This window comes from Marmota marmota, unplaced genomic scaffold, assembly GCF_001458135.2.
Source record: "Marmota marmota marmota unplaced genomic scaffold, marMar, whole genome shotgun sequence".
Taxonomy (NCBI): Eukaryota; Metazoa; Chordata; class Mammalia; order Rodentia; family Sciuridae; genus Marmota; species Marmota marmota.
Window position 1 is genome coordinate 11,372,313 of NW_026000020.1, and position 23,390 is coordinate 11,395,702.

The 23,390-nt window shown below is 46.9% G+C and overlaps 1 long non-coding RNA gene and 1 gene segment (V, D, J or C); one reads left to right on the forward strand and one right to left on the reverse strand.

The window, feature by feature from the left end:
• The first annotated feature begins 4,956 nt into the window (after positions 1-4,956).
• Positions 4,957-5,768, forward strand: LOC125618849. Its single transcript, XR_007350235.1, has 2 exons — positions 4,957-5,076; positions 5,469-5,768. It is a non-coding gene; the product is annotated as an uncharacterized LOC125618849 (long non-coding RNA).
• An 11,908-nt stretch (positions 5,769-17,676) lies between these two features.
• On the reverse strand, positions 17,677-18,196 carry LOC125618867. The segment is given in 2 exon segments: positions 17,677-18,023; positions 18,142-18,196. Coding segments are annotated over 2 exon segments (402 nt in total).
• Between the last annotated feature and the right edge of the window lie 5,194 nt (positions 18,197-23,390).

Here is a 23,390-nt window from a genome sequence, read left to right on the forward strand (position 1 = left end):
CCCATGCTGGCCGCTAAGTCCTGCTGTCTCAGCACCTGAGTTCCTGGGATCACAGGCCGGCACCACCAAGCTCAGGTCTTGGTTTTATTTCAAGATATTTCTGATTATTTTGTGAAAGATAAAAATATGAAGAACCTATTGACCATCAACCACCTGTCTGCACATTTGCTTCCCATGAAACTAGATCTAACCGAAACAATGAGTCATAACTAAGATCATAGAATGTACCGAGGTTACTCGTCAGACAACTTTATAAGAGAGATGTTATTACTCCCATGTTGCAGATGAGGAACTGAGGCTTGAGTAAAATGAAGTAACTAACCCAATGTCACACACAATTCTTAAGTTGCAGTGTCAAGATTCTAAGTGTCTCTGAGTGAATGTTGCATTAATCATGCCACACCTCCTCCAGCTGGGAAGAAACCTGGGGAACAGAAGAGGCCACTGGGCTGTGTACAGGAAGAGTAGGTGTCTGGTTTCCATGAAGACATCAGCATATGGCATCAGGATGAATCCACAGGGGACTGAAATAACACCAAAGGGATGTGAGTCTGCAGGTCTCAGGTGGAAATTCATAGGAAAATTCACCAAGATTGAAGCCTGGGAGGCCAGCCTGGGAGGTCACAGCATGGCTTGTCCCCACGTCCTCAGGCTGCACAGCAGCCTTGCTCAAGGCTGGGAGAGGGACAGGCTGGTCCTGTGGAAGGAAGTCACAGAGTCAGTGTTTGGAGGCAGACAGGGCCTGAGGCTGGGAGACCATGGAGCTCTGCCAGGGAGCCTGAGGCCTCTGATGAGGGCAGGGAGCACCTGTGGGTCCAGGAGAGTAGCAGGCCATGTGTTGCTGAGTACTTACTGCCTGGTACAGCTGACAAACAGGAAGATGGGGGAAGCCATTGTCACCTCCATACTAACTGTGGGTTAGCCCTTTATCCTCTTCATATCTGGAATCAACTTACCATAGAAGAACGGAATCCTCCAAAAATACCACACTCCAAACATCCAACAGGGATCCAGTCATTATGGTGATAACCAAGGGCAGTAGATAGTCAGGATTCTAAGTGGTTCTCCCAAAGAACCTAGTCCCCATATCAAAATCCACCTCAGGAATTCAAAAAGGATTTCTGGAAAAATTCTTTTGAAGGATTTTGTAGATGTAATGACACCGATGGTTTAAGAGAGGAAAGCCTTTCACATCTGTAGAGTCAGAGGAAGGAAATCTCATGCCATGAAGATTGGATGTGGGAACATGGTCTAAGGCTGGTCTTGGAGGTGGCACTAGCCACAGTGCAAGCAATTAGAGCAGCTTCAAGTAACTCTATTATGATGGCCACAGGGAAATTGGGACCTCACCCTACAACTGTGGAAGGATAACTCTGCCTCAGTCACTGGAACTGGAAGAAGACCCTGAACTTCAGCAAGGAGAGCTGCCCACTGACTGCTCCATTTCAGTCTTATCAGGCTGAGCTGAGGACCCAGCCTGGACTCCTGAGGGACTAGGAAGGAACACACTGCTCAATAGGGGGGAATTTGTTGCTCAGCCCCAGAAAACTAGGAGTGACATCAAAGTGCCATATCTCATCAGGAGGATCAGAAAACTAAACACAAGTAGTAATTGTCCCACAGGGCTCATGGCTGAGGGGACACTCAGCTTTCTGCTCTCTCAGTGTGGTCAGGTTTTGCCTTCTTCTGCCACAGAGATCCTCCTGATCCACACCCACACAATCCAGGCTAAACTTGGGGCCTTAAAGAGGAAGGAAATGGTGGCATTTGCTGGTAAATGGATGGATGTGGAGAACATCATGACAAGTGAAAGAGCCAGACTCTGGAAAGTGAGGGTCCCATGTCACCCTCCTATGTAAAAGCTAGAGCAAAGGAAGGGGAAAGGGGGTAATGTGTCATAGGGGAGAAGGACGATCAGTGGCAAAGGAGACAGAGATGGGGGGAAGGCGACTGGGACAGGGAGAAAATGTGGAAGGAATGCACCACATGACACCATGTGCTTGGGCACAGACAGCACAGCACAACAGTGAGCCCAGATACACAGAGTTCTAGAGCCCACCAATGACAAAGTAGCAGATGAATAAACAGAAGGAGGATAGGAACAAAGAGGGAGGGGGGTGCGGATGGAAGAAAGGGAAAGAGAGGGCACCAGGGACTAAGATGGAGCACATTGTATCCCATGTCTGTGGATTGTGCCCAGGGAACCATCTATTTGGCAGAACTCCAATGCATCAATAGGAGCATTTACAATAGTAAATAGGACACTGAAGAATAGTCATGGAAAAGCGAAATCTACTTACCTAGAAAATATCTTTATAAGTCAATCAGGCATAAACTATGGAAATCAGTTGTGATAACTGTGAACGTCTAGAGTGTTCGGGTCCCTGGGTAAGGGTCACAAAATAACCAGGACACAGGGGATGCAGAGCAAAAGCAGCAATTGCAACTGCATGCTGAGGTTTATTTGCAAGTTCCTTTTATATTCTTCTTCTAACAAAGCAAGCAATTCTTCAATAACACTTTACCCACATTGCCCAAATATCATGCCTCAGTGATACACAGAGCTAGATTCAGACTGTTCCTTTTCATTTGATAAGTACCCTCTTAAAGTTCTTTGTAGACATTATCTAATCCCCTGAGGATGCATTTGTTTCTTTAGAATGTACTGTTCCCAGGATAAGTATGCAGGAAGCTTCTTCCTCTTGGCCAAACCATGCAGAACTTGTGACTTGCGATAGGGGGAAAAGAACTTTTCCTCCTCCTAGCTGAGGTTTGCCTCAGCTGACCTAAATCACAGCCACAGCTCTTGCAAAAAGTCAGGCCTGAGGGAGCTAAACTCTGCACACTTAAACCCCAACAGATAACCAGATATTAACTCACCTCAGATGGGTCAGGGCCATCATGAGATCCCCAGAAAACACCCTGAGGACGTCCTTAGGGCAAGGAGAAGACAGAGGAGTGATCTACCCACCACTTTCTCCCAAGGACTCCTGTGCTCTGGAACTTTCTGAGACTCTGCCCTCTTCCTGTTCCTGCCCAATGAGTTCCAACCTATTCGCATTCATTTACTTTCCTTCTGCTCATTCAGAAAAAGCACAGGAAGACCACAGCCTGGGGAAACTATGAACAGGCACATTCCACAGGTTCAGAGGATGCTGTCCACTCAGGGCAGGACAGCCACAGAGGTACAGTTAAACTAAGAGACACATGGCAGGGTCCTCAGCTGCTGGTGGTCCACATTCCACAGAGTTGAGAGGGTGTGTCAGAGGTCCTGGGCTGGGGAGAAAAGCAGCACAGCCATGTTGGCCAACATAACACAGGCTCCCTCTGTCCCACCTGTGAACGAGTGTTATACTCGAATTTGGTACACCCAAAAGATCACCAGAGACCAAGAATGATGTAAGCAGCAAAGAGGTGTTTATTGCGAGGTAGCTCGGTCCTCCACTTGCACACAGCAACTGGTGATGTTGAGAAGCCCGGAGCCCAGAGTTTGTAGCAGTTTTGTACAGTCTTTGGGTAAGGTAGGGACATACATCATAGCATCTCTTAATGAATCATCACACACTGCGGGAAAATCAAACAACAACTCTAAAACATGATTAGCATATTCACTGGCTGGAAAAAGTTGGGTAGGGGTGATTGGTTACTACCAGAGGGGGATTCATTTGAACTGATTGGTTTAAGACAAGAGGGGTGTTTGTGGTGAACTTCATGGTTTCCCAACATGTTATCAACCAACATAAACTACTAGGAGGGTCATCTGGCATCCCAGGTATTTCCCTGTCTTATACTGATTGGTGGCTGCTAGGGGGTTGCTATGGTTCCCCACCTAGCCTGACTGAGTCAGGGAAGCCTTGTGCAGCAGATCTCTTCTGTTATTTGTAGATAAACAACTCAGCAGGGTGGGTATGGGCCTAGGAATGTTCTGTGGGTCTTTCCAAGGACAAGGTCATGCCCCCTTCTACTCTGAGGTAGAGGCTGGTTTTTCATGAGGAGGGCTGAAATCAATGTCCCTGTGCAAGAAAAAGGACCTTCTTCCCAAGACACCTTGGGGCAAGTCCTAGGAGAACAGTAGTGCACATGGAACCCCTGAATATGGGGAGAGTGCCTGAGTGCAGTTCTGACCTAGGGAATAAACTTTAAAACCCAGGGTAGTGGCACCTGCTCCCTAGTATCCCTGACAAGGAGGAGCACATGGGGAGGGATGTCTCTATCATCTATGAGAAGAAACTAATGCAGAATCCTCCCTGTCCACACTGTCCAGTGGGCTACAGGTCCTTCTCCTGGAAAATGTTTGGTGGCTCTGAGTGTCAAATGCATGGAGATGACTAGGAAAGGATGGCCACCAGTTATAGACCTTGCCCCAGGAGCTACACATTGACTACATCAGGGGACAAGCTCCTTGTCCTCTTCCCTTGAGCAGGGCTACTTGATCTTCAGCAGAAAAATGATTTGTCTTCCCACCAACTTCTTGTCACACTTCTGCTATTATTTCAGTCACAGGGCCAGGAAAAGGTGACATCTAAACTGTCCCTGACATTCTTGTATTTCTCTAGGTAAAATCAGACACAAGAAGCTCTTGAACCTCTTCATCTGCATGCTATGGCTAGAAGACATTTCAAAGATCAACACTTGTGAGGTGGCACTTATCACCTTCTCTTCTCAGCTGAGAGGAAGACAAAAGAATGGTCATTTCCCTCACAGAGGCTGACCGCAGGCCACCTTCTTATCTGTGCATCTGTGCTGTCTTAGGAGGACAGGCCCTGGGCACCATGACCCCTCACAGATTGAGGCTTCCACACCACAGGCACCAAGGGCTATTTCTCTGCTCTTTCCTCTAAATACAGAACACATCTGATATCCCTGGACTCACAAGGAGGCCCCACCCTCCCTCAATCTCCCCACCCAGAACCAACCAGGGCATTTGCATGCTGCTCCCTGGGGAGGACCTTCCTGCAAGGCTGACATAAAAGCTCAGCTCTGACCTGCCCTTGACTCACCAGGACTCCTCAGCTCAGCTTCTCAAAATGAGGCTCCCTGCTCAGCTCCTGGGCCTGCTGCTGCTCTGGATCCCTGGTGAGGACAGAGGGGATGGAGAAGGAGAAGGGGGAGGGAGGGCAGCCCTGGGTCCACATTCTGCCCATGTGTGCTACATCCATCTGAGAGATGTGCAGGTCTGTCCTCCAGGATGAGGCATCTGAGGTCAATCAATGTGAGAGAGTATTCCAGAAGGAGCAGGAGACAGGGCTCTGATTAAAGTTGTCACATAACATGAGGGGGATGTTGAAGGGAATTCTAGGGAGGTTCTTAGAGCTTACAACATTTGAGGTGTTTTTAAATATGAATGATTTTATTGTATAAATCAAAACAACAAAAATAATATAGCCTGAAATGTACAATAAAGAAAACATGCAAAAATTTTTCTTAAAGTATTTTCATAACCTTTCATTGAATTGTTATTTTTCCAGGATCCAGTGGGGATGTTGTGCTGACCCAGACTCCTCTCTCTGAGCCAGTCACCCCTGGACAGCCAGCCTCCATCTCCTGCAGGTCCAGTCAGAATCTACTACACAGTAATGGAAACACATATTTGAACTGGGTTGTGCACAAGCCAGGCCAGGTTCCACAGGGCCTAATATATTGGGTTTCCAACCGCTACACTGGGGTCTCAGACAGGTTCAGTGGCAGTGGGTCAGGGACAGATTTCACACTGAAAATCAGCAGGGTGGAGCCTGAGGATGCTGGGGTGTATTACTGCTGGCAAGCTACACATGCTCCTCCCACAGTGGTGCAGCCCCGAACAAAAACCTCCCTGCCTGGGTGGCCCAGCTGACATGAGCTCTGGTGTGGGCAGCAGCTCTTCAGATCACCCTGTGAGAGGAAGGTGCTGGGAACTCAGGGAACAGGTGCAGCTGAGGGCTGTGGACCATGACTGCCTGGGCCACAGCTCAGGCCACACCCATGAGTGGCCCTGTCAGCTGCAGCAGCCTGCCCTGGCATGTGGAGGTCAACACAGAGGTGTCCAGAGACCCTCTGAATGAGCAGACAGGATGAGCATGGACACTGCAGAGGGAGCAGGACCTGCCCTGGGCAAGACTTGGCCAAGTTAGTGAAAAGATGAACTGAAATGCTAGAGGTCCATCCAAAGCTGCTCTGTGTGAAATTCAGATTAAAACCTAATAAAACAAACAAAGAGGTGAAACAGAAAAATGACTTTGCCTGCAGTAACTAATTGAAGGAACTTCATGAAATTGAATTATTAATTTTGCATAATATATTCTGATTCTCACATTATTACATATCACATTCCACAACTAAACACTCACGGTCACTCCAGGAAAACTGGGCTGCACAAAATACCAACAAAAGGACAGAGACATGCCTTTTCCTTTGGGTCCTCTGGTGTCTCCTCTGACCTTAGGGTTCCCTGGAATGAGAGACAAGAGCAAGTGCTGAACCCTTTTAGTGGGAAGAAACCATTCAAGTAGTGGCAAGGGGTCAGGATTCAGGGGGTGGAGTCTAGCTTTGTGGTGTCTGCTGTCAGCAGATTGACTGACATTTAGGAAGACCACACCCAAAGGCAGAGTAAGAGAAGGGTCACACAAAGGGAGTTTCCATGAAACCTTCTATCACTAACAGGCAAAGGGCAGGATGACAAAGGAAACAGGTGAGTATAACTCAATCCTAGGGACACGCCCCACAAAGAGAAAAGACCAAGTAAGGAGTCATGGCACTACCCCGCCAGACACAGTGATCTTTCAGGTCCCAGGGGTGCAGCAGGACTGGGAGGCGAGGTCACTCAATGTGGTCCCCACAATTACAGGATTCAGCAGAGGTACAGGGATGATACAGACTCCAGTCACCCTGCCTGGAACCCCTCAACTGCCTGCCTCCATGTGGGGAAGGATCAGAGTTGGAAAAGTCACTCATAAGTCTCTCAGAGGGTGGAAAGTTGTCCCTGGGGCCCTGTGACTCTGGGTCTCTACTGCCTCAGTGACTCCTAAAGATCCTGTCTAGATGCCCCTCAGGTCACCTCATAGTTTTCTAGTCTGGCCACCAGAGCTACTGATGCTCTCGATCCCTGGTGAGGACAGAAGGGATGAGAAACATATGGGAGGAGGGTAAGCTCTGGGGTTCCCATTCTGCCCAAGGGTGAGGAGCTGAGGGCATCTGCTCACCTCAGATGCCTGGGCATGACTGGAGGGAGATGGTCACTGAGGACGGCCATTGTGGTCAAGGTGAATATGATGTTGACCCAAAGGCAGAGCTGGGCTGGGAAGGTCAGGAGGAGATGCAGTGGGAGCCCAGGTGCCCTCCACTGGCCACAGAAACCACAGCAGGCAGCATCCTGGGAGAGTCCCCTGGGAATGGGGGAGGTGTCCTCTGCCTTCTGACCCAGCCCCTTTCCTCTCCCTGAGCACAGCACATGTCCAGGGAGAATCCCAGCCTGGGGTCCAGGGCTCAGCTCCTGTCCTGTCTATCAAGGAGGCTCCATGCCACTGCCGAGGTCATCTGGGTTCTCTTCCCCACACTCAACCTGAAACATAGATTTGTAATAATTTTTAAAGAAATGTGAAGTACATTCCCTGCAAGATTGTAAACTCATGCATAATTAACAAGTTTCCATGAGGAAAAACAATAATAAAGAAATGATTAATGCAAAGAAAATCAAGAAATCAGGGAAATTCTCCACTCTATGTTCAAGACTTTATATTTTGTCTTCATTGTCTGAGGTTCCAAGTGGTCTCTGTGTTGGTGGTGCCTTCTTTTGAATCTAACATTTGGATTATTTGTTCCTCCATTTTCAGGATTTCTGCTTGTAATTTTCTTATAATCTCTGTTTATTGAAGTGGTCTTTCACTTTCTGGATTTTTACTTTCATTTCACTCCTTACACTATCCCTTACTTCACAGATCACATTTCCTCTGTGCAATTTGAATTCCTTCTTGGACATTTTTCTACTGTGTTATCAGTGGGTACTGTTATTTGAGCATCTTGATTTGTATGGGGCACTTTATTGCCTTGATTTTCATGTTATTCCTGTGTTTTCCCATCTAGCAGGATGGACTAAGGCAGCACAAATTCTACCTGGAGACCTGATACTTGTACACTACCCTGTCCAGTGTCCACACCAATCCTCATCCTACTAGACCCACCAATGTCTCTTAGCACCTCAGAGCACCCTCCTCCTCCAGGCGCTTTCTTCCTGAGCCTCAGGACATCACTCTCTCCTGCTGCTCCCCCTCCCACTGCCCCTTCCCAATCACTTTCCTGGTCCTCCCTCTCCACCTGTCCCAGAACTCAGGCCCTGGGCCTCTGCTTTGTGCAGCCCTCACTGCAGTGGTCATCAGAGCTCAGTCCCCAGGGCAGACCTCACCCCTGAACCCCAGCCTCAATCACTCTATGGGCTACTTGGCAACACACTGCCAGTCTAATGCACATGGCCAGCCCCAACTTCCAGAGCCACATAACTCGTCTCCTCCCTAAGGTCACTCTCCCCACAGACACCTCTCTCAGGACAAATGGTGGCTCCACCCTGCTAGCTTCTCAAAGCAAGATCTCAGAGTCATCTTGAGACTCCTTCTCTCCCATCCTTTGACCTAACCACAGCAGGTTGTTCACATCCATCTCCAAAATGCACCCCTCTCTGCTCTTCCCACTTTAATCGCCCTGCACCAAGGAACCCTCCAGGGATTGGCAATGGCCTCCTAACTGTGACTCTCCTGTCTTTGTCCTGCAAAGAGCCTATTCCTTTGTCCTGTCACCCGCAAAGTGACCCTCTGACTGTATCTTCATAGACAATGTGAGGAATTCTGCAGTGATCATGGCAGTGTGGTCATCTTTAACAGTTGGTGACCTGGTTCTCTTGAGTTAATGTCCAGCAGAGGGATACTTGAGTCACAGATTAGTCCTATTTTTATTTAGCTTAGTATCTAAAACAGACACATTTCCTGGGCCCTGCAAATGATCCAAGGAATAAATCAGAGACATGTGACATCTCAGCAAGAAGGAGACTTGAATGTCCTCTGAGGAGGAAGCAGCTGGCAAAGACTCACTGACCCTTGGCCAGGCAGGAGGTTCACGTCTGAGTCTGAAGCTCTGTGTGGGGAGCATGTGGTGGTGCTAAGAGTAATCCTCTGCCTCATCCTGGAGCCTGCTGAGGAAAGCTGTCCCTGGCCCACTGCCACTAAACCTCACTGGGAACCCAGCTGCCTGTGGGGACACTCAGGACAGGATCATGCCAGGAGCCTGTCCTGATTTCTGCTGGTTCCAGGCCCTGTCCTTCTCTGGTTGGATAAGAGACTCTGGCTGGACTTGTAGCTGATGGTTACCCTGTCTCCTACAGACACAGCCAGGGAGCCTGGAGACTGGGTCATCCCTCTGTGCCCACAGGCATCTGCCATCAGGGAACAATGAACTATGAATACACACAAAAACACAAACACAAACACACACACACTCACACACAATGTATCATTTATACTTTGAAATACCATTTACAATCCCTTTGCCAGGGTCTTGTGAGTCAGCAAACAGTAAGACCCATATGGAAGTGGCCACTGTTTCCCACTCCATCTGATAATTGCTATTCCAACTCCACAGAGTTATTACTTTGAGGTCACTGAAGTACTTAAATTGCTCCCCCAAGGCCCAGAGCCACAGGAACATGCACACCAGGGTCTGGGCCACCATCCTGCTGCCCCTTGCCTGCCTGACACAGCTCAGGTCTCGTGGCAAAGTCCTTCTTTATGACATGTGGGCACTGACAGGGCTGCAGGGGCCTCTGTGAAGACAGTAGCTCATGAGGAGCAAACTGCCTGGACTGTGGGGCCAAGCAGAGCCTCTGACACTGTGTATAGGCCAAGGATTAATGAAGAGTTTTTATTCTAACCTCAATTACTTGGAGTGAATTCAGGAGGAAAAAATGTGAAGCCAACTACCCCAGATTAATAATCTCAGTCAAATAATAAAACAAGCTGCAAACATCAAAGCAGATAAAGAAAGAGGGATGAGGGAGGAGGGAGGGAGGGCAGGGAGAAAGAGAAGAAGGCAGTGGGAGGAGAGGAACAGAAACACCTCCTGACAGTACTGAAAAACCAGGTCCAACCAAATTCTATAGTCAGAAAGTTAGCATTTCCCAGGAAAATGTAGAAACCTTTTAACACAGAACCTGGAGAACATGTCATCTGCACTTGCACAGGACAGGAATCGCCCCCATGACTCATCCAGGCAAAGGCAGGTGGCAGCAGAGGAAGGGCTCAGTTACACAGAGGACTGTAAAATAAGATTGAGTTTGTGAAACTTCTTTTTCTTATTTAAATGTTGTTTTAATATGTAATCCACTGTGTACTCATAATTAGAACAGTGATCATGGGGTGCGTAACACACCACAGTCAAATGCCTGAGGACAGCACACTTGACAATGTTTCCTGCAGAATCCTGCTGCTTGGAAAACTAGGAGTATCCTCCAGGCAGGAAGCCTCCAAGGGGACAGTCAAAAACAAACTAAACTACCAGGAGGCCCCAGTGTCCTACCTCCTGAGTCCCCTCCAGCTGTTCAACACTCTCCCCTCCACACAGGACAGGGCTAGCCTGTTACCAATCCAGGACCAGGAAGTGGCAGTGAGTGTCTCTAGAGGCCAGGACACTGAGACTCCTGCCTGCTGACCACTCTTGGAAGAGAACTGCTCCAGAGGAAGCGAGAGGACCCCTGGTGAGGACCCCCTGGCAGCCCAGGACAGGGCCACATTGAGAACCCCAGGCCTTGCCAATGGCAGCCTCAGCTGGCCAACATAGAGGATGAAAGAATGAACAATTTTTTTGAGTGCTCACAGTAATTATAGAGATCCATTAGAATTGAGGGATACAGGGACCCAAAAAGGGGCCATCTGCTTTGGTTATCTAAGGGATAAGTGGGCCAGGCATGGGTGCTATATTTGATCCAAGAGGCATTGTAGGGGAGAGTCGACCTGCAGAGAGGACACGTTACCCATGTAAGGAGAAGGGCACAGAGAAGGAGGAAACTGATTTATTGGCAAAAGGGGCATCCCTGCTAGAGCCAAAAAATCAGGAGTGCCTAAGTGGCAGGTTCAAGCTGCAGAGATTGGTCGTCACCGAATCCTGACAGTCGAAGCTCTCATACTGGATGGAGCCAGAGCCATGGGAGACCTTGGCCAAAGCTTTTTGGGAACCCTCCTGGAGAGGCCGGATACTCCCAGGGCCAGAAAGAGGGGAGAGACAGGGCAAGAGAGAGGAAGGGGAGGGTAAGCATCTCTCTAGTGGCTGAGTCTTAAAAGTGAGAGGACTTGGACTTTAGGAATCTGCCCAAGTAAGGAGTTCCTGAGGGACACTTAGCCTTAATGGCTGTGGTGGGGTGCTTTCCTCCCCGCAGGTGGGTAAAGAGATTTGCCGCACAATCAACATATTGCAAGAGGGTGGATTCGGGGCACTGGGGGTGAAAAGATTGGAGGTCAGAGGCCAAGGTTTGTCCAAAGAGGTGTGGACTATCTCGAAATCCCTGAGGAAGGACAGTCCAAGTTAAAGGTAAAAAGATATCCTTTAAATCTATGAGCGAGAAGTGGGTGGCAGTGTGGGGGATCTGAGACAGCAGGGAGTATGGGTTGGAAACCAAAGAATGTATGGGCCTAATGGAGGTGTTGATGAGTCGTAGGTCCTGAACTAAGCGATAGGACCCGTTGGGATTTTCTACCACTAGTATGGGAGTATTGTAAGGGGAATGTACAGGATGGAGGTACCCCTTGCTAAGAAGGTTCTGAGTAATAGGTTGTAGGCCCAGAAGAGCTTTTGTGGACACTGGGTATTGAGTCTGATTGGGGAAGGTGTTGGGATCTTTGAGATGAATGTTAATTGGGTGGGTAGAAAATGGTGGAAGGGGTGTGGGTATCCCATACAATCGGGTCAAACAGGTTCGTAGGTAAGGGGTCCTTTTTAGTATGGTGTTTCATGTCAGCCTCACAAGTGGAGCAGAACGGCCAGTCTGCCAAAAGTGCCAGAAAAGATGAACAGGAAGATTCTGGGGCCTGACTGATGCCAGGAGCCATATGTTGATTGTTGTATTGAATTTAGAGAGAATACCTCAGCCGAGCAAAGAACTGGACATTGGGGCATAACTAGGAATGTCTGAGAGAATGGGAAGTTGTCTATGGAACAGAGTAATAGGGGAGTCTTTTTTGGATAGATGCTATTTCCTCCTACCCTGACAATAGGAGAGGTGGATGGCACTGTTTGCCACCAGAATTCTGTGAGGACTGAGAAGGTAGCCCCAGTGTTAAGGAGAAAATGAACCTTGTGCCTATCCACCTGAATCCTCACCCTGGGTTCCTGTCTCATTACGGCTGGGGACAAGGACCCAAGGCTCCATTAATTGATTGCCATGCCCAGAAGGTCGGAAGGTTCCCTGGCCATAGGCATCCTATGGGATCTAGGATAATCAGAGCCCCAAATGACCTTGTTGTTGACATTTAGGGCATGGGGTATGTGGAGTGAATGGTGCTGGGCATGCCCTGGCCCAATGTCCCTCCTTGCCAAACTTGAAGCAGGCGCCCGGGGGGTTTTGATGTGCAGTGATGGGTGGCAACCCAAGGAAGCACCCTGCAGGGCCTGGGTGAGCATCTGAAATTTCTCAGTCTGGGGAGGTGGCAGGGCCTTGTTTGAGCTTTCTTAGTTTGGCCCGTATGTTGGGGTAGCTCTGCGAGAGGAAATATGTCATAAGGACATGACGGTCATCTGGGGTTTTTGGATCTAGGTTACTGCTGAAGGGCTTTTGTAAGCCAATTCAGAAATTCCAATAAGGTCTCTTGTAATTTTTGGAAATTGACAGCCTTATGTGCTGCTTTTTTGAGCCCAGAAATAAAACATGCAGAGAATCAGTCCCTACTCTGTATGCCAGCTTGTGTATAATCCCAGTCGGGAGTTTCTGGGGCAGCAAGTAGCCCCAGAGGGTGATTGGGATTAACTCAGTGAGTTTCATCCACATGGGCTCTGGCAAGTTCCCAGACTCTGGTACGTTCCTCAAGAAGGAGAGTATTAGCCAATAACAAATGAGTGAGGCTATAAGCCTGGAGGATCCATTGAAACTCTCTTCTGTGGTGATTGAGCCCAACCTTAGCTAGAGTTGCATAAGGTTATTCATAGAGAATGGGATATGTACATGGATAATGCCCTCAGGTCCAGCAACCTCTCTTAAGGGGGCCATGGTTTGTGGGACAAAGGAGAGAGACCTAGTTTGGGGGGAACTAAAGGTGTCTGCTGAGTTAGGGGTGCACCTGAGGGGCTGGAGGGAGCCGATGGTTAGGTCAGTAGGAAGGGGATTCATCTGCCGGATATGTCGGGGTGAGAATGAAGAAGAGAAAAAGCCTCAATATAGGGGATCTCCTTCCACTTTTTCAAGCGCTCACAGAAGTTAAACAGATCTCTGAGAATTGCGGGATCTAGGGATCCTCTAGGGGGCCATTGACTTTGATTGTCCAAATGATAGTAAGGCCAGTCTTGTGTATAGAATATAATAATGGGGAGTCTGCAGGGAGGGAAGAAAAGGCCCCCATAGGTCTGGAGGGGACAATGATGTTTAAGAGACAGAGAAAGAGAGAGAGGGGAGTGCCTATTCTTCCACCCCTCAGGACCTCCCTCTCATGAACCAGATTCCAGAGAGTCCACCGTGACTGTGAAGGTCGTGGTGGGGTGCGTTCTCTCCACCAGATTGGGCGTCAGAGGTTTGCTGGATGATCATGGTCAAAGCTCCTGCATAGCCCATCTGAAGTTGGATACCCTATAGGGAAACCCACCTACTGAAGAGCTGGTGTTGTGTGAGTAGTACTGCTCAAAAGAATGGACGAGGACGGCAAGCCTTGAGAGAGGGGGCCCTTGAGCAGTGAGGCATTCTCCCTCCCAGTTTTCGGCACCTATGAAAGAACGAACAAGGCTCATCCTGGGAGAAAATGCCTGTTTATTGAGAAACAGCTCTGCATATTTATAGAGCCAGGGGTGGTTTGACAGTTATGAGAGTTTAATGGTTTGACAGTTGGCATGGGGTGCTTTCTGATAGGTGGGTAAGGATCATGTGAGCCACATGGTTAGTCTGATTGGTGGGTGAGGATCATGTGAGCCAGCAGGGCTTGTCTGATTGGTGGGTAAGGATCATGTGAGACAGCAGGGCTCACCATGGGAAGGCTCTTCTGCGGGGGGGGGGATGGGGAAGTTAGTCTTTGGAGCCGGGGCATCTCCCAACTGGGGAGACATCTGGAGACCCAACAGAGAAGTCCTTCCATAGCTGCCCCTGTGGTTAACAGCCCACAAAACCTGGACACAAACCTTGAGTCAGAACCACCTGGGAAGCCCCTCCTGATTCCTCTCTCACAAAAGAGGAGTGAGAATAAAATGGTAATGCTTAAAATTACTTGGTGCAATGTCTCACACAGAAATACAGAATTCAGGCAGAGAAATAGTAAGAAATTCTAAAAGGACTGGCAAGACTCTAATTTCTGTTGGCTGTAAAGAGCAACAGTGCTTCACTGGTTGACAATGCACACTGAAGGACCTACCATACATGATGTTGTTAGCACCTTATAGTTTTTCTGGCAAAATACACAGTTGTTCTTCCTTATGTCTTCTACTCTGTGACCTGGGAAACAGTGATGATGTTTCTTTTAAAGAAAAGACTTTTCTGTAAAAGGTAAAAATAACCTTCAAGAAGTCACTCCCTTTCCAGGGGTCCTATCCCACAGCATCTAGAGACCATGGGATCCACAGTGTGCAAACACAAGGGGATGGAGCCTCCTCAGCCTGGGTCCATGAGACACTATGTGCAGCTGTCTTTGCCTGGCCCTGGAGGAAACAGCCTGAGCAAGATTCTGTGTTGCCTGCTGAGACATGGGCAGTGGTGACATCTACCCTCCCTGAGTGCTCTGAATGCACAAAAGAAAGCTTGAATGACAGCAGCAAGAGACCACAGGGTCTTGTTCATTTCCTATAATGAGGCTGTCTTAATAGGTAAAAGTGTGAAATTAAATTTATGCTTGAAATCTAGATCAGCCTTTCCAGGGCTGAGGCTGTGGTGAGTTTATTTGCAGGTGCATGTCACCCTCTGGTGGGCAAAAATGGAACATCCTAGCAGAGAATTCAGTGAGAGTAACCTGAGGTGAGCCATGCCTGTGTCCAGAGGGTCTGTGCCCTCTGCTCTCCACATTGATGTCCTGCAGCTCCAGGAAGACAGCTCAGCTACCTGTCTACCTCATGACACAGACTCTCACACTCAGAGGGAAGCCCAGAAACCAGCTGTCACTCCTGGGAACCCAGAAAGAGGCCAGAGAAGAGATGTCCACCCAGGACACTCACTGAGGTCAGGCAGAGCTGAGGTCTAAACCAGGTGTCAAGGGCTAATGTTGTGTCCATCCTCCTTCTCCAGTCCTGAGTCCAGCAAAAAGCAGGAGACAAGAGACACAGCATGAAAGAAGCATTTTAAATACTCTGAATAAATCTCTTCAGATGCTTTAAGATAGGGCTTCTTGTTTCTTTATCTCAGCTCAGTGGGACGTGAATAAATAAAATCCTCTCTAGTTTTTGGGAACCTGAGGGCTGTGCTGATGGGATTTCTCACTGGATCCCAAGTCTCAGACTCTCTGTTTCTCCATAGTTAAGGACTACATCTCAGATTTTCTTCCTCTTTCCTCTCCCCACCCCACTGTCATGGTCCTTCTCTAGTATACTTGCAGGGCATGAACAGATTGTCTCTCCTCTCTTGATTTGTCTAATTTCTCAAGATGTAAGTAGGATGGATCCATGAAATCTAAGTCTGCCCAGCCACATTCCTGGAATTTCAGTTATGAGCCAAGAGTGGGGTGTAGCTCAGTGGTAGAATGTTGCCTGGGATGCATGAGGCCCTGGATTTCATGCCCAGCATTGCAAAGAAAAAGGAAAAAGTAACCAAAGAGAAACAAGCAAAATAGTAACCACACACACCATCCACACTCCTGCCTTCGCATGCCTCAAATCATTCCAGGCTGCTCAAACTCACTTTTGTTCTGACATCTATAAATCTATCTTGCTACAAAGGAAATTTTATTGCTGTATTAATTTTCCCTTCAAACAGAAATTTTAGATCTGAAGAAGATACTGAAAGAGATGAGAAAATGTTATAGAGAGCTCAACAACAAACTCCACTGTGGAGAATAAAGCACCTGTGAATTAGAATTAGAATTATTCTCAAAAGAGAATAAAGAAAAAGAAACAATGGACAAAACACACTGGATGTATGGGACAGGGTCAAAAATACCAAGAAATGCTATATATATATTCCATAAAACAGGAGACATTTAATGAGGGACAAAAAGATTTTTAAAAGTAATGATTCTTGAAAATTTCCCAGATGATAGGTTAACTATGCTTGAAGTTCCCAAATAGGATTAACTTAAAGATGGTCACACTAAAATATAATATAAACAAATTACGAAAATTTACAGACAGAGATAGTTTTGAAAGCCACAAGAGAATAGCAGCTCACAACATCCAAGGGAACTTCCATGTGGCTATCAGAGATTCTCAGAAGAAATATGCAGGCAGGAGGAAAGAGAATAATGTCTGCAAAATATTAGGAAAAAGAAACTCAAGGAAGACTAACCAGTCATTGACCCCACTTTTTCCTATGCAATTTCTAAGATAACTTTAAATAGTTATCAAAATTTTGCCAGTATTAGATCTTCATGAAAATAGAATCATGGGTAATGAGCTCCAGTGTATCTAGCTCTTGCATACTCTTCCAGGGTATTTGAACTCATTGAACATTTTCACTAGTGTATAGTATTTCATTGCATGCACTTCCCTTCTTCTATTTATCCATTCTACTCTTGATTGACATTTAGCTGATTCAGGTTGCTCTTGACACAGATAAATTTGTGAGGTCCCTGTACAACATGGGGACCTATATACATCTGTATGTGCTCTGAGGGGAAGGCCTGGATCAAAGGTACATGCACTGTCAGGGCGGGTTTCCAACTCAGGTACAGCTTCACATTTCCAAACAGAGGAGAGTGTTCTAGATCTTTGCCCAGGTTGTGCTCAATGTTGTTCATGGTTCAGTTTTATGATCTTTCTTCTCAACGTTTCTGCTGCTTTGTTGCAGCTTTCACACTCTGATGATTATTGATGTTGAGCCCACTTTATACACCAGGTGACTGTTTGCAAATGAGGCTGACAGAGAACTTTTCCTATGAAGAAGTTTTGTTCATAGTTTTTGTAATGTCATCTCTGTCATAAAAAAAAAAACTGACCATCTATGCATTTATCTATCTCTAAACACCTGATTCTGTTCCACTGGGCAGCTTGGCTAAGCTCATCCAGCAACAGGGTCCAGCACCCACAGGATAAGAACTCATCATGTTGATTCTCCTGATTTGTCTTCTTTTAGCTTCTTGCCACTAACTGGTTGGTGGAGCACTACTGCACAGAGCAGGGCACACACAACTTCAGAGACACCCACTCATGTGGGCCTGATCTGATGCTGGAGTGCTGGGGCTGACAAGGAGAAAGAAATAGAGGTCAAATGAACTTGTCTAGTCCTAGAAAAAAAAAAAAAACCAGTGGCCCTCAGAATCTGCCTGCCTCTTAGCTGTGCCCACAGCAAGTGGAGGCAGCAGGAGGAGCTGCTGGGGAAGCCTAGCCTCACACTTCTGCTCCCTGGGAGGTTTTTGTCATGACCTGTGTAACTGTGGGAGGGAGCTCATCATTCTGTAGACAGAAATAAGTGGCAAAATCTTCAGGCTCCAGGCTGCTGATGGTGAGAGAATACTCTGTCCCAGATCCACTGCCACTGAACCTCGAGGGGACCCCAGATTGCAAATGGTTGGTATAATAGATCAGGAGCTTAGGAGCTTGCACTGGTTTCTGCTGGTACCAGTTTAAGTAATCGTTAATGCGCTGACTGGCCTGGCAACTGATGGTGATGGTTTCTCCTTGAGATTTAGATAGGGAGCTTGGAGACTGGGTCATCGTGATGTCACATTTGGCACCTACAATTGAACACATGAGAAGAAATATGCACACTAATGTCATAAGTGGATTTCCCTGAACACCAGGCAGCACTGATGAAATTGGTCTGAGAAAATGCCCAGTGCTATCCCACATTACCTGGGAGCCAGAGCAGCAGGAGCCCCAGGAGCTGAGCAGGGGCCCTCATGGCCATGCTGTGTCCTGACAGGGACTGACTCCTGCACAGGGTATGAGTAGCCTCTTAAGAAGTCCTCAGGGCACTGGGCTGTGCTGTGGGTACATGCAAATCAGCAGGGCTGGGCACGCTGGGCACTGCTGCAGGGAGGCTCCTCTCAGGCCTGGCCAAGTGTCCCCAGGTGTCCCAGCATAGGCCAGGGCAGCACAGATTTGCCTAGAGAAAATGTGTTTCCTGAGAGGCCCAGGAGAGAACCATCCCTTGTTCCTGTGAGCAGAGAGACCTGTCAATCTCATCAAGGTTTACGACACACTTCCCCTGTTCATTCTACAACCAAGACGAGGATCCTGTGCTCTGTCACAGCCCCACACCCAGCAGGAGGAATGACTGACCTCTTCCTTTTTTACCTGAGCACAATATTTATTCCAGAGAGGCTTCCTCTACACCTGACTCCTTGAAGACCTGGGCATGAAAAATCATCAGTGTTACCAGCCAGAAATTCAAAGGTGGGGGGTGGGGGTAAAAGGAAGCAACAGAACAGGACACAACACACCAAGTGCAGGCACCGAGGTTGGTAAGGAAGGAACGACATTGACCATGTTCATGTGCTGTCCCTTCAACCCAGCTGAGCTCTGGTCCTGCTGGACTCTGAAGGCTCCAACACTTCTTCTGATCTTGGCTGCCAAGGTCAGGAGTTGGCCATTCCACACCTGAAAGGTCAGCTCCCTCCCTGTCTGCAGGCAGTGTCACCCATCAAGACATGGGTTCCCTGAGATCATCTCATTATTGCATGTGCCCCTCCCCCAGTTCCACCTGAGCTTTGGCTTCAGAAGCTAAAGATCTCCCTGGAACAGCTGCTTCTCTGCCCTGAGTCTACCATGTTTCCTAACCTGTCTTTATTCTGTCACCAAATCTCACCCAGGTCCTAAGAAAACACTGTCCCAGAGGCTGGTGCAAGGCTGGGGTCACATGCTTGGTGAGGAGAAATGTGTGCAGAGGACTGGTCTGGAAGACCCTCCCGCTCCTGCAGCAAAAGAGGACACCTGGGTGGTGGAGGGGACACTGGAGCAAGGGGACGAGAGTGCCCTCTCATGCAAATGGTGTTAGTGCAGGCCCCTGTGCAGGTCAAATGTGGAGCATGGTGAGGAAGACACACTGTAGTGTGGCCCCAGTGTGCAGGTGGGGGACCTAGGGGCAGTGAGAGGAGGGCTTCTGTTACAGTTTACATATGAAGGTCCCCCAATGTGTCAAGGTGTGAAGACCTCATTACAGTAATCATCCATTTGATGGGCAAATGATTTATATGATTTTGGGGGGTAGGACAAAGTGGGAAAGAGGAGGTCACTGAGATTGTGCCCTAGAGGTTGTTTCTTTACCCCAGCCCTTTCTCGTACCTTCCTGGACCCATGGCTGAGCAGCTTTCCTCCACCCAGCCCTTCTGCCATGGTATTTCTGCCTTGGAGCCAGCTGATCATGGACTGAAACTGTGACCCAGAGGAAATCCTCCCTCCTCTAAAGTGTTTTACCCCCAGGTTTTTTTCACAGTGACAAAGGCATTTGACACAGCATCCATACCTGTGTGTAAAGTGGGTTGTGTCCTGACAAGGGGATCAGAGCAGGATCAGGGTATGTTCATGAGTGGCCATGAGGCTGTCTAACGGAGGGCAAGCCAATGTCAAGAGGTTGATTTCAGTCAGAGGAATGTTGGTGGGAAACAATGCACCAGAGACAATCAGAGCCACAATTCTCACTGTAGGTGGAAGGGATCCCAAACAAAAAGGGACATTGTTAAAACAAACACAATTTTGACTAGAATCAGAAATATCAGAATAAACTCAGAATTGTATGTAGGAATAGATAGGAGTGTGCATGCAGAAAGATAAGGAGATGATAGATGTTGAGGTCAATAGATGTGTTGATTAAGAGAGTTATTTACACATAGTTTTTAACCCAGGCACAATAGCCCATGATCCCAACATGCACTCACAGTGCCCAGATTAATTTGCCACTAAAGGAATCTTAGGATAAGAAACCCCTGCACCACCTTGAGTTGGGAACTCAAGAAGTCCTCCAAAAATGAAGAGACCATGGCAAAAGTAAAGAGAAACTACAGGAAGGAGACTCTCACTGGCCAGGTCTGGATAATCTTGAAAATAAAAATTTGTAATTATGACAAACTATCCCATTAAACAAAAGATGATCCATAAGTTCAGTCTAACACTGTTACTTTGAAGAGGAATGGGATAGCTATAAAGGATTGAGGAACTTTTCAACAATTTCATGTTAACAATTTTTGAGCTCTATTTTTGGAGATGCATCACAGCAAGGACCTTGGGCATGCTAGCTAAGTGCTCTGCCCCTCAGTCACACCCCCAGCCTCATGCTCATTTCAAATAGTCAAAGAGGAACTACAGGAGAGAAGTCTGGAACATTCCTTTAACCCAGCAATCAATGTGAACATCTGCAGTAGTGAGACAGATTGAAATCAGGCACTACTCACTAGGGAGCCCTAACAGAAGAGCATCATTTCTAGATATTCCTGCCAGAGATGCTGCAGCTAACTTCTACCATGAGTGGTAGACAAACATCTTAATTGACAAACATTCAACAAAACAGCTTTGTGAGCTCCCCAATAGTGTAAGATCATGAAGTTCAGGAAAAGTTCATCCAAAGCTGGTTGCAGCAGCTCTCAGCTCTGTCTCCCAGTACAGGTCCTGTAGGCTGCAGAGTGCTCACAGGGGATGTGCAGCTCCCAGAGCAGCTCTGAGGCAGAGTCCCCGTGGGAAGTTACAGCTTTCCATGGACAGTACAGAACTGAGGGGCAGGTGGACAGTGTCGCCTTCCTCTGACCCACCATCCTGAAAACCTCCTTCAGGATTTAGTATTTAAAATTTGATTTCCTTGATTGAGCTTGATTTGGGTTTGGTGGGCTCTTCTTTTATTAGTTTGTTAATTTTAAGCTTCTCTTCATTCTCTATTATTAAAAACATTGAGAATCCTATGTTTACATTATTTATTCCTTTATGTGTTTATATTTGTCCATAAAGCAATAGAGAATCTGAATTTTCTCTCACTTGAGAAGAATCTGAGACACGAGGACCTGGGAAAAAGGGTTAGAAATCAACTGGAAGTACATTTCTGATGCCCTTCACCTAAGGAGCTTCCATTTTTAATGGTCTTCTCACAGGGAACATTTTGGAGAAATAATTTTTTAAAACTTCCAAGTGATATGAATTCTGGCCTTCTCAAGACACATACTAGTTGCTGTTCACACTCACTTTTTTTTTAATCATCCCAAGATGTGGACACAGGATGAGGAAAGATCAGTGATGTGCTATCACCTGTGTCTAGAGTGACAGAGCTAAGGAACTAAAAAATGGCCTGTGGGAGAATGAGCACAGCTGAGGTCAGGAGAACATGTGGAGTATGGGAAGATCCTCACCAGGAGCCAAGGCCTTGACCTGCAATGGACACTTAGCTTTGGCCCAGGTCTTTGTTATTTTACAATTGTGAAATTAACTATCTAAATAAAAAGGAAATGATGAGAACAACTGATAGAAATGACAAGAAGGGGCCAGGGGCCAGAAGAGGGAGCAGAGCAGGAACCACTTAGAGTGAACCTCACTGGAAAGGCTCATCTGACATGCAGGGTCTGAGGAAGGGAGAAAGAGAGAGAGACAGACAGATAGACAGACAGGCAGGCAGGTGTCAAGGGTTGTGAAACCAAAGGCAGTGTGAGGCATTACTTGAAGGAAGCAAATGTAAGGTGTTTACAGGTCAAGAAGGAGCCAGGAGGACACAGAATCAAAATGTTAAGGTCCAGATTGGAGGAGGCACGAGGAGAATCAGTCCTCAATGTGTGAACATCACTAGGTTCTTCTGTGAGGGTGAAGACTATATTGGCTGAGTCATGTGACCTGTCCATGGAAACAGGTTCATGTACCATGAAAACTCTGTACTGTCCCAAGGAGACCTGCCCAGCACTTGTGCTTGATGACTCCCACTAAATAAATAAACAACCCCTACAGGCCCAGTTCATGAATTTCCTCCTGGGCCCTACAAACCCTTCTTTTGTTTCAAGGCCCTGTCCTGCTCTGATTGGATAAGAAACTCCAGCTGGACTTTTAGCTGATGGTGACCATGTCTCTTGTAGACACAGCCAGAGGGCCTGGAGCCTGGGACATCACCATGTCCTCACAGGCAACTGCTTCAGAAAAATCAGGAATGGACCATGAACTAACTCTTTCTCTCTCTCTCTCACTCTTTCTCTCTCTCTCTCTCTCTCTCTCTCTCTCTCTCTCACACACACACACAAAAAAAAAATTTCACATATGCATTGGAACATTTCATTTGATATTCACTACCAATTAGTATTAAAAGTCAGCACACAATTAGGTCCATATGGGAAGTAGTCATTTTTTCTCACTATATCTTAAAATTAGCTTGCCAGCCCTATAAACCTATTAATATAATGATATTCCAGCATTTAAATCTCTCACCAGAGGCCCAGAGCCACAGGAACATGTACACCTGTGTCTGAGACAATATCCTGCTACCCCTTTCCACCTTTGAGATCAGTTCTCATTTCAAAGTCCTCATGCATAAACTGTGGGCAGCAGGTCCAGGCCTGCAGGAGCCTTGCAAAGCCATTAGCAAATAAGAAAGCAAAAAACCTGTACTGCAGGGGTGGGGGAGTATTTAATATCATTTAAAATATAAAAATACTAGAAAGTATAGTTTGGGGAACAAAAAACACAGAACTCAAAATAGAAGTTCAAAGAATCCAAACTACTGGATGATGGAAGGAGGGGCTTAATTTAAATCAAAGTGATATTTATAGGTTTAATTGTATAGAAATAACAGGCTAAGTACATAAATTGAAATATATATTATATATGTATGTATACATATATACATACATATATAGAGAGAGAGAGACACAGAGAGAGAGAGATAGTTCAGAAATGTGAGGAAATATATTTCAATACATTGATATTTACAGAAATGATAGGCTATATATACAGGCTGAAATACCAGATAGATAGGTAGATAGATAGATAGATGAAGTTCAGCAATCATCGAAAATATATTTGAGTTGAGTTTTTCAGAAGTGACACCTAAAATCAAGAATTTTTGCATAATAATTTAAAAGCTAAAAACACAACAAAATAAAGAAAAAAATTGTGGAAATGAAGGGACAGAGGGAGGGAGG